The sequence below is a fragment of the Moschus berezovskii genome, chromosome 4 (genome assembly GCF_049115385.1).
Source record: "Moschus berezovskii isolate FMDL1 chromosome 4, NW_MosBer_1.0, whole genome shotgun sequence".
NCBI classification, from domain to species: domain Eukaryota; kingdom Metazoa; phylum Chordata; class Mammalia; order Artiodactyla; family Moschidae; genus Moschus; species Moschus berezovskii.
Window position 1 is genome coordinate 16,960,673 of NC_142463.1, and position 12,161 is coordinate 16,972,833.

Below are 12,161 nucleotides of genomic sequence, written 5' to 3' on the forward strand. Positions count from 1 at the left end.
TTCTTGAAAAGATCTGTTTTTCCTATTCTGTTGTTTTCCTCTATTTCTTTTCATTGATTGCTGAGGAAGGCTTTCTTATCTCTCCTTGCTATTCTTTGGAACTCTGCATTCAGATGCTTATATCTTTCCTTTCCTCCTTTGCTTCTGGCTTCTTTCTTTTCACAGCTATTTGTAAGGCCTCCTCAGACAGCCATTTTGCTTTTTTGCATTTCTTTTCCATGGGGATGGTCTTGGTCTCTGTCTCCTGTACAATGTCACGAACCTCCGTTCAGAGTTCATCAGGCACTCTATCTATCAGATCTAGACCCTTAAATCTATTTCTTACTTCCACTGTATAATCATAAGGGATTTGATTTAGGTCATATCTGAATGGTCTAATGGTTTTCCCTAGTTTCTTCAATTTAAGTCTGAACTTGGCAATAACGAGTTCATGATCTGAGCCACAGTCAGCTCCTGGTCTTGTTTTTGCTAACTGTATAGAGCTTCTCCTGGAGAAGGCAATGGCAAGCCACTCCAGTACTACTGCCTAGAAAATCCTATGGATGGAGGAGCCTGGTAGGCTGTAGTCCGTGGGGTCGCTAAGGGTCGGACACGACTGAGCGACTTCACTTTCACTTTTTACTTTCACACATTGGAGAAGGAAATGGCAACCCACTCCAGTGTTCTTGCCTGGAGAATCCCAGGGACGGGGGAGCCTGGTGGGCTTCCGTCTATGGGGTCACACAGAGTCGGACACGACTGAAGTGACTTAGCAGCAGCAGCAGCAGCATAGAGCTTCTCCATCTTTGGCTGCAAAGAATATAATCAATCTGATTTCGGTGTTGACCATCTGGTGATGTCCATGTGTAGAGTCTTCTCTTGTGTTGTTGGAAGAGGGTGTTTGCTATGACCAGTGTGTTCTCTTGACAAAACTCTATTAGCCTTTGCCCTGCTTCATTTCGTGCTCCAAGGCCAAATTTGCCTGTTACTCCAGGTGTTTCTTGACTTCCTACTTTTGCATTCCAGTCCCCTATGATGAAAAGGACATCTTTTTTGGGTGTTAGTTCTAAAAGGTCTTGTAGGTCTTCATAGAACCGTTCAACTTCGGCTTCTTCAGCATTACTGGTTGGGGCATAGACTTGGATTACTGTAATATTGAATGGTTTGCCTTGGAAACGAACAGAAATCATTCTGTTGTTTTTAAGATTGCATCCAAGTACTGTATTTCCGACTCTTTTGTTGACCATGATGGCTACTCCATTTCTTCTAAGGGATTCCTGCCCACAGTAGTAGATACAATGGTCATCTGAGTTAAATTCACCCATTCCAGTCCATTTTAGTTCACTGATTCCTAGAATGTCGACGTTCACTCTTGCCATCTCCTGTTTGACCACTTCCAATTTGCCTTGATTCATGGTCCTAAGATTCCAGGTTCCTATGCAATATTGCTCTTTACAGCATCGGACCTTGCTTCTATCACCAGTCACATCCACAACTGGGTATTTGTTTTGCTTTGGCTCCATCCCTTCATTCTTTCTGGAGTTATTTCTCCACTGATCCCCAGTAGCATACTGGGCACCTACCGACCTAGGGAATTCCTCATTCAGTATCCTATCATTTTGCCTTTTGATACTGTTCATGGGGTTCTCAAGGCAAGTATACTGAAGTGGTTTGCCATTCCCTTCTCCAGTGGACCACATTCTGTCAGACCTCTCCACCATGACCCATCCGTCTTGGGTGGCCCCACACGGCATGGCTTAGTTTCATTGAATTAGACAGGGCTGTGGTCCTTATGATCAGATCAACTAGTTTTTGTGATTATGATTTCAGTGTGTCTGCCCTCTAATACCCCCTCCCAATACCTACCGTCTTATTTGGGTTTCACTTACCTTGGTCGTGGAGTATCTCTTCACAGCTGCTCTAAGAAAGCACAGCCGCTGTACCTTACCTTGGACGAGGGGTATCTCCTCAAGGCCGCCCCTCCTGACCTTGAATGTGGAGTAGCTCCTCTCGGCCCTCCTGCGCCCGCGCAGCCACCGCCTCTTGGACGTGGGACAGCTCCTCTCGGCCACCGCCCTGACCTTGGGTGTGGGGTAGCTCCTCTCGGCCGCACTTCTGTATGTGGTTGGTTGTGCCGCGTCTGCGCCGCCGGAGCCGGCATCTCTCGCTTCTCTCGTGTTTTATAATTATAACTAAATACATATTAACTCTAATTAATGTAAGCTGCTGCTACTGCTGCTGCTAAGTCGCTTCAGTCGTGTCCGACTCTGTGCGACCCCATAGCCTGTAGCCCACCAGACTCCCCCATCCCTGGGATTCTCCAGGCAAGAACACTGGAGTGGGTTGCCATTTCCTTCTCTGTAAGCTAGCAGTTGTTAATTGCTTATGAGGATTTGGAAATGGAGCACTTTCTTCTAGGTGAGCGTAGGGTGAATTTTAGGAAAGATCACATGGAAGAGTTGCATCTGAGCTGGGTCTTGAAGAGTAGATAGGCATTGGTCATGCAAAGGCTTTGCAGAGGAATGGAATATCATGAACAATCTGACCAAAGCCACACATTTTTTCCCAGTAACTACTTATCCATGTCCACTCTATGCCAGGCACCACGCTCGGTCCCAGGGGTAAGAAGATGAATTTGGTTTCATCGACTTCTGTTAACATGAAAGAAAGTCTTAGTCACTTAGTCGTGTCCGACTCTTTGCAACCCCATAGACTGTAGCCCGCCAGGCACCTCTATCCATGGAATTCTCCAGGTAAGAATACTGGAGTGGGTAGCCATTCCCTTCCCCAGGGGACCTTCCCACCCCAGGTCTCACACACTGCAGGCAGATTCTTTACCGTCTGAGCCACCAGGGAAGCTACTGCCAATTTTCTATTTGTTCTGTTACTTGTCTGCCACATCTATCAGGTCTTCTTGGGACACATTTTTTTGTGTGTGGCCAGTTTTTTCTCTCTTGAACCTATGAGTGTGTGATGCTTCTTTTGCCCCTTCAGTGTCCTACTTTCCATTTATCTTTTTAACCTGCTATTGATGATCATTTCTCTAATTTATTGAGGTCAATTAAATCTTCTAACTTGGCATATCAATCTGTTCGGGATCACATGTAATATTTATGAAGACTTTCGCTTTCTTTCCACTGAGCAGACCCACATTTTAGTACCCTTTTGTGCCAGTCTATAGTAAAGGTTGGAAGTAAGATAAGAAATAGGGCTTCAGAATCCCAGGTCAGAAAAACTCAGTACATCTGTAACTGACCACAATTTTGTCAATTGAGATTGCAGTGATGTCTCTTACACAGTTGTAACTTCATCAACGTAAACTTGAGTACCTACCACATGTGGAAACATGATGCTCAATGCATTGACCTTTGTTCCTGAGAGGGTTGCGGTCTAGATGAGGAGGCAAATAGACAACGAATACTCATTTGTTTACCCCTCTTCCTAATGGTTAAGAGAAAACAAAAGTGAGAATGTGAGAACAAGAAGGAATTCCCTTTTCCTCTGCCCTACCCTGTGATTAGCTACCTTCAGAAGAAAGAAGTTATTAACCTGATTGGTCAGAGCCCAGGACACTAACGAGTGCACACTTCACCAGTGGTTGGGGTCACTTTATTTTGAGGGGTCACATGGTCAGGAGTGCTGCTCTTGCTCCAAGTAGGACCAGTCCACTTTCTATCTGATGCACACCTGGATGAGTAAAGCCGGTCTGCTAGCATACCTGATCGTCTTCTCTCTTTCTGCGGGCATGCTTACACATGACAGTCCCCAAATCTAGAGGGTGGAGGTGGAGCAGGGAATTAGAAAGCTTCACTTCAGCCTTAAACCTAAGCCATGTGATTCAGTCTTTTGGCAGAGTTCTTCCCTGAAGGTTATTGGGTGCTAGCTCAGCTGTGAATAAAATGATCCTTTGGTTCCTATTCCAATTTCTTTCTTCTGTATAGTTCCCTTGGGAACTCTAAAGAGAGGAAAGATGATCAGCGGAGTAGGATTTAGCTATTTCTCATCCTTGAGTGTGGCAGCCCACACTGCTGGTCACAGTTTTGTGTTTCTTTTTTACAAATTTTTGCTGCTCTTTCCAGGAAAGGATCATACTTCCCTAACCTTAGACTTGGTCCCTACTGATGATTTGACCAGGTGAACTTGGTTCTGACCAACAAAACGTGAGCTCTAACGTGTAAAAGTGCCAGGCAGAAGTATCAAGAATCAGCACGCGATTCACTATCATCATCTTCCCCTTTTCATGAGACCAACATTGTTCGAGGTAAAGCTTACTCCAGGGCTTCCCTGGTGGCTGAGTGGTAAAGAATCTATCTGCCGATGCGGAAGACATGGGTTTGATCCCTGATCCAGGAAGATCCCACACGCGGTGGAGCAACTGAGACTGTGTGCTGCGACTACTGAGCCCGGGAACTGCAACATCTGAGCTCACGCTGAGACTGCTGCAGCCCATGCGCTTTCCAGCCTGTGCTCTGCAGCCAGTGAGGCTAAGTCCCCGCACCACAGCGGGAGAGCAGCCCTCACTCAGCAATGAGAGAAAAGACCGTACAGCAATGACGATCCAGCGGAGCCAAAAGGACTAAATAAATAAACACAATCATTTTTTTTAAAAGCTTACTCTATCAGTCTGAGTCCTGGCATGAAGACAACCTCAAATATGCCAAACGGATCTGTTATGGGCATGTTCGGTGTTTCAAGAAATAAAACCTCATTGTTGTAAGCCACTTTGGAATCACTTGTTACCACAGCCTGACCTGGCTTTTCCTGATATTTTCCTTACTACCCATCTGTATCAAACACTACTGTTTGTCCTCCCAACATCTATTTTCCCTCCTCTAAGAGAACCCCAATTTTTGCCCAGGGATTCACCTAACTCTAAATGTGCTTGCTGAGGATGGTGGGATTTCAATTCTCAGCCACAGAGGGAAATCGTGATTAAGTAATTCATGATGGCTTCTTACTCCCTGCTGGTGACTGGTTCAGATGTGGGACAGTGTGAGAAGTCTGCTTACAGTCTTCTGAGACAGGTTTTCCCTGCTAACTAAGAGACACAGGGGAAGAAACAGTCTCTCTACTTCCATTGGACATTATGTGCACACATGTGCCAGCTGGAATTATGGCGGCCATTTTATAACTATGAGGGGCACTGGTCTTCGGTAGTCAGAGTGGAAAGACGGAAAGAATTTGAGTACCTGAGAAAGTCACTGAGCTGTTAAATGAAAAAACCTTTGAGCTACCTACCTCTAGATCTTTTGTTACATCAGACAATACATTTTCCTTATTGTTTAAGACAGCTGAATCAGGAATGAAGTGGGAAAGAATGAGTTTAGCTCTAGGGACACTGAGGTGATGGCAGGACAGCATGTTTTTTTTTTATTGTTGAAGCTCAGGAGACGTCAGGGTTAAAACTGAATTTGGGAGTCATCTATGAAGAAACAGATAGACTACAAGAGAAATAAATAGACCCCACCAGGGTGTCCCTGGTGGCTCAGAGGGTAAAGCATCTGCCTGCAATGTTGGGAGACCTGGGTTCGATTCCTGGGTCAGGAAGATCCCCTGGAGAAGGAAATGGCCACCCATTCCAGCATCCTTGCCTGGAAAATCCCATGAACAGAGAAGCCTGGTAGGCTACAGTCCATGGGGTCTCAAAAAGTCGGACACGACTGAGCGACTGAACAGAACAGAACATACACATTATTGTTCCAGACAACTATGGTTCTGATCATCTTATAGCCATCCTATGTATGATACTGCAGAAGCCAAGTAGAAAGCATTAGGGTCTACAAAATATATACCATGGGACATTAAGGAAATGGTCAAGGTAGAAGATAGAGCCTCTACTGCCCAAGTCGATCTGTGGTTAGAAGATAGTTTTGAAAGTTACTAAGTCATGGGGCACTAGGTTCCTGCTACTTTAAGAAAATACATTCATGGTGGGGAGTGTTTTGAAATACAAAACACTGCTCGAAAAAGAATTAATTTTTGAATTTCTACTTAGAACTTTTCCAACGGCACAAGGCACATCAAGTGGGTAAATAAATGCACACACCTGCAATATATATATATATATATAGTGAAGCCTATACCTTACCTGAGATATCTTACCCCATTTCTAAATTGTTATTGCTTGGTCTGCTTTGAAATTCCTCTTGCCTCCCTAAGCCAAAAAAAAAGGACAAATATTTTATTGAGTCGGAAGAGCAAATGCAATCTCCAAAGATGGCTAACTTCAGTCCTGCAGTTATTTAGAAAGGAAAGTCTGGCTACAAACACTGTCCTTTGCTGGCAGAATTTGCAATTGGCTAGGGCCAAGGACAGTGTTTAATGATGACTCAGTTGTATGGTCTAGAGGGATGGGGGAAGACCAGCTAGTCATCCTTCTGACTAAAAGGACTCATATCTGTTTTCTTCACATTGAGCTTCTACAGACCCAGAACTGCTGCAACCTGGGAGCGGGTGTCGGAGGGAAAAGCGGAGACCCTCAGAAGTGCACCTTCAAATTATCTGGACCCTCAACCCAAACAACCCAACTCCCTCCTTCTCTCCCCGCTCCCCAGCTCAAGGCCACGATTTGGGCAGAGGAGTCCAAGGCCAGGGTCTAAACCGGGGGCCTAGCTGGATGACCTTCGCCAGGCCCTGGAGTCTCCCTTAGGAAGTCCTCGGGGCTCTGCCCGGATTCTGCAGGGGCCGCCGATGCACCCAGCCCAGAAGTGCTCGGAACGGCCTTTGGGAAGCATCCCGCTGCGGACCATCAGTCCGTCAGCCGGGACACCCTCTCCGCTTCCCTGGATAGCAGCCCCGACCCCTCCCGCTCGGGTCGCCCCACCCAGGCCGGCAGCGCCACGCCCACCGGGGTCCAGCGCGGGGCAGGGATGCCCTCGCTCAGCCTCGCCGCCGCCGGTCTCGCTCGGGGCTCCCCCCGGCCGCCAGCCCCGCTCGGGTCCCCTCCCCCGGCCGCCGCAGGCCCCGGCCCCGCCGCCCCTCCCGGGCGCCGCCCGCCGCGGCCGCCTCTGCAGCTGGCCCCGTGGCCGGCCCGCGCCCGCCGCCGCGCGCTGATTGGCTGGCCGGGGCCGGCGGCGGCGCTGAGTGGCCGGGCAGATTCGCTGGGTCAGGGCTGCAGAGGCGCCTGGCGCACCGGCGGGAGCGGAGCCGCGGCGCGCGCTCGCCGGGACGCCGGCCGCCCGCCCGCCAGCCCGAGCGAGCGGCCCGGGGCGCCGAGGGGGCCCGCGCCCCGCCGGGCGCCGCCGCCCTGGCCGCCATGTGCTCCCAGCTCTGGTTCCTGACGGACCGGCGCATCCGCGAGGACTACCCGCAGGTGCAGATCCTGCGCGCCCTCCGGCAGCGCTGCTCCGAGCAGGACGTGCGCTTCCGGGCGGTGCTCATGGACCAGATCGCCGTCACCATCGTCGGCGGCAACCTCGGTGAGCTAGGTGGGCCCGGGAGGGTGGGGTGGCGCTCCGGGGTCCCCGAGAGCCAGCGGGTGGGCCCGCGCATCGGGCCTCCCCCGGCCAAGTCTCCTTTGGGCCACCCAAACCTGCCGCTCTCCCCCGAGAGACCTCTTCGGGTTAGAGAAATTCCCTAACCTTGGGAGCTTTTCTGACCACTAGCATCTGCCCTGAGGCCAAGATTTGAGAACGGGGTTTAATTCACTTAGGAGTCTGGAAGTCTGGAAGGAACTTGAATTCACCTGAAGTCGCCTGGAGGTCCGAGGAAAATGAAGCTAACCCCAAATTAGCAAATTCTGCTCGCTTCAGTACCCTGCCAGTTTAGGTTTATAAGAGCCAACACTAAATTTACAAAATTGCCATTAAGATGAATGTTTTTAAAAGTTTTCCAAGAGTGCCCAAGCATCAGCAGTGCACTGCATAGACTATTATTCCCAAGCTAGGAACCTGCAGATGGGGAGAAATCTGAGAAAGATTAGAATCACCTCTTGAGTATAAAGTAGGAGAGGAGACCTTTGATGGGTTTTCTTTAAACTGATCTTCCTCTGTGAAAGTATTAAATTCTGATTCCAGAAAAGTCAAGATTTCAGGTAGAGACCATTCTGGCTGCATTGACTTCTCCACTGCTGTGTTCCAGAGATTTGGGGAGTAGGGAATGGGAGAGGGGCGGTAAGACATGGTTATCAGCTGTGATCATGACCTCAAAAGGTTGTGTGTTTTTAGATATTCTTAATTATCCTAATATAAACAGTTTCTGGCTTAAGAATTCTGGTTTAGGAAACTTCCCCTGGCCTGCAGTATTTGAGTCTCTGCAGCCTCCAGTATGGAGGTATCCAGAGGGGTCCAGGACTCAAGGAGCTTTGGGCCCACTGAGAGTGCTTCTTGGAATATCATTTATATTGTTTCAACCATGCCTGGTTAAATAAACTCATAATCTGTTACTTTTCTTTGGTAGGGGAAAGGGGTCCCAACTTCTGAACAGGCTACATACACATGAGATTTTGAATATGACCTACTTCTAAGTGGACCATATCTGTTCTAGATGTTTCATCCATAAATTAATCAAAAACCTTCATAAGTAGTATCAGATTGAATATTCTGTTGGAGAAATATACTCCAAACATTGGGTGTCATATACATTTAGTCTAAAAGTGTGACTGTCAACCATAAAGGGCTTCCTCTCTCTAGTCTTGATTTGCTAAAAATTCTCACAGTTAGTTAATGCTGAACTGGATTCCTAGACAAGGAATCAGCAGGATTGGATTATTACAGTTTTGCTGCTAACAAGTATCTTGGCTTTGCCTTGGCCAGGTCTCTTTATGTCTTTGAATCTCAACTTTCTCATTTATAAAGCTAAGGGTTAGGGTTCCTCCAGCTGTAAGATTATCTGTCAGTACTGTACTTAAATGGAATGATCTGTCATATTTTACTGATCTAGATATAGTATATACATCTTTCCACCCCCAAGAGTTTGCTCTTTTTAATTTTTTTTTTCCAGCCTGTAAAGATGCCTTTTTTGAGATACAGGCACATCATTCTCTATCATTTTCCTTTTTATAGACCCATCATGCATTCCGTGAAAGAGTAGGGGAATGCTCTCTGTTTTGTTTCTGAAACCCCATTTTAAACAGTCATAGGAAAATAGAAAATTAAATTCTAATGCTGCAGGAAACATTTCCACTCTTATGTTTAGTGTCTTAAAATTTTGCTGGAATTCATGTGTGAGTGTATCTCAATCTATTCAGAAGTCAGTAGTTACTTCTTTCTAAACTACAAGAAGATCTACATAGTTATTTGCCTAGTCGATCAAGAAAATGAACACAGGTACTTTTTGAAGCAGTTTTAACTTTTTGCTAATTCAGTGATTGCCCCACACAAGTCGCAACACATAAAACAAACCTATTAGATCACTGTTTCTGCTGTCCAAAGCAGTCAAAAGACTTATTCGGTGCGTGGTGCGTGGGGAGATTAATTAAAGCACGAGTAAGTGAGTTCCATGAGAAGACTGGGCTCCTTTGCTTTGCTCAGTGCTCTAACAGTGTCTAAATAGTGCCTCTCACGTACTAGGCACTCAATAAATGTATTTAAATGAATTAAGATATGCAGTCTATTTCCCAGTTTCTTCTAGAGTCAGTTATAGAAAACTGTTGGTAATTTGTTAAGCCAAAGTATTCCTCTGAAATAAACTCTAGAATTTATTGGCTTTGAAATCCAGAAAGAGTTACAATGGTACTGATTCCTTTCCTATTTGAGAATTATTATGGGAGCTGGGAAGGAGTTTGGGATCATCCATTCTGACCCTTTCATTTTATAAATGAAAAGCCTAATGATTACAGAGGTGGAGTGACGTGCTCAGTGCCATCCAGCTAGTTAGCAGCAAATGGATGGTTAACAACCTATGCTAATTCCCAGCCAGTGATAATGGAATAAGTGTATCCTTGGACAGGGAGGCCTGGCATACTGTGATTCATGGGGTCGCGGAGAGTCGGACACGACTGAGCAACTGAACTGAACTGGACATCTGCAACCTATAATATTGCCAAAAAGTTTGGGGTTTTCTGTAAGATGTTATGGAAGAACTCGAGTGAACTTTTTGACCAGCCCAATACCTTTCTCAGTAGATATGAAACTGAACAGAATTACATTATATTGAGGCTAGACAGTGATGTTGCAGAGTAATGTGATAGTTTAGGAAGTTCAAGTCTCACCTTTACTCAGGCTTCATATCTTTGCTCCTTTCCATTCTTTGTTTAGATTCATGTGGGAGTAGATGAAGGGGTCATTTTGAGACAAGAACGGGCAGTGACTCCACCAGTTCCTTAAATTCATTGCCCGTCTTCCCCCCATGGAGGCTAGTGGGAACCCAAATCCAGAGATAAGAATTTCAGATTATATATGAAGTAGAATTCAGACAAGAGGATCAAAATTTTGGATTTAAACACTGCAATTATTTTAAACAGAATAATACAAGTAAACTGAAGAAATGCTGCAAATACGAAGTTTTATGGTTATTCTTTTTAACCCAGTGGCCTGCTCTACCGAGCATAGATTCGGGTGGGGTGACTACTGGGAGGAGTGAATGACCTTCAGGTGACTGAAGCAATCCTGTAGAAAACCTTTGCGTTCACCTTCCTGCTGGATGTAGCATTATGAGAATCTGTGCATCGCCATGTCCTTCTTAGAAACCACAAGTTCTTCATTCATTCAACACATTTTTGGTAATTATTGTCAATCATGAGGATATAGTGGTGGTGAATATGGCACCAAAATGCACGTAGGAATATTCAAAACGAAACACATGGAGTATTTATCATATGCCATAGGCCAAGTTTCTTTTTACATATTAATCTGATAATTATGTGCCCAGTCAGGGCGTCTGGGCATATGGTGCTGGCTGGCAGCTGGGACCAACACTGAGTAATTCTGGGCTCAGCACTTTCTGTTTCCTTGCCTCCACTCCATCCCATGCATCAGCCTGCACTGACTTCACCTTGCCCCTTGCACTGAAATTGCTTCTGCCTGAGATGCTCATTGGGTCCAGCTCCCTGCCCCATGGGGAACTCTTTTTTGCCCTTTGTATGCATCTCAAGTCTTGCTTTTCTCTAAAGTCTGCCTTGACTTCTTACCTGGCCCCCAAGCATCTCTCTCTTCCATCTGCTGCGGAATAAGATACCATTCATTGTATTTTATTGTAATTTACCTATCTACAAAGTTCATCTTCTCTCACCCCCTAAATGACTGGATATTGCTCAAATGTATGCTCCAGAATAGATACATAGTAGACCTTTAGTTGACATTTGTTGGATGACTGAATGAAGTGCCTTAAAAGGCTAATGCAGCTATGTGAGAGGCTAATGCAGGCATGGAGACTTGTGCTGTAATTAGCTGCTGTATCTGGGATTTCATGACTGGATGCATAACTGTTTTCATGATGAGGATGTTTATTTATTTGAGGGCAGAGTCACTGGTGCAAATCAAGTGTTTTGACCAGGTCTTTTACAATTAACTGTTTCAAGAAACAAGTATAGCCCCAAACTCAGGAACAGATACCAAGACAGAGGAGATGAGTCTGACCTGGAAATGAGGATGCGTTACAGTTTGGCTCCTAGGAGCAGGATGATTCAGCATTCTCCCCTTACTTTCAGAGTTAAAACCTTGGTGGCTGTATGGCAGTTTCTAGGTCAGGTTCTTTACATTAAGTTGTTCTGGGAGGCTCTCACTTGGTTCTTTGTAGGAGTCAGGTGTGTAAGATTTAACATGTTTGGGTGGGGAGAAATCTTAATTAAACTTGAATGAGGAAAGGGTCTTGTCTCAGCCTTCCAAAAGAGGATGGGGGCCTTGTAGAGGAAGGATGGGTTCCCATTACTGTGCAGACGACACTAGCAAGAAAGGGTACCAGGCTCACCTTTGTGCACAAACTTTGATCTTTAACCTTAGTCCATGCTAAAGGCCTGGGCCTGACACCCTGTAACCTGAATAAACCAGCATCCAGCACTAGTGGAAAGATCAGGGAGTCGGTGGAAGCACCGACCATATAATGTTTCCAGGCTGACGTGAGTGCTGAATGGATATGCTTTACCCCGTGGGCCCACATGTATTACTGTGGGCTGACCTCCAGGACTGAGGATGGGTTAAAGTGTGGTTTATGTTGATGTTTCTAACAGCTATTTTTAGGAACAGCTCATGAACTGTGTTGGAAAACATTCTAGAACTAATAGATGGGGGTCCTTAGTGGATCTC

The 12,161-nt window shown here is 46.1% G+C and overlaps 1 protein-coding gene across 1 annotated transcript in view; it reads left to right on the forward strand.

Moving 5' to 3' along the window:
* The first annotated feature begins 7,103 nt into the window (after positions 1-7,103).
* RIMKLA (ribosomal modification protein rimK like family member A) overlaps positions 7,104-12,161 on the forward strand; it is a 35,538-nt gene continuing 30,480 nt past the window's right edge. The window contains exon 1 of the mRNA XM_055403479.2: positions 7,104-7,397. Coding sequence (XP_055259454.1) covers positions 7,235-7,397 — 163 coding nt within the window. The 5' untranslated portion in view covers positions 7,104-7,234. The remainder of the gene's footprint in view (positions 7,398-12,161) is intronic.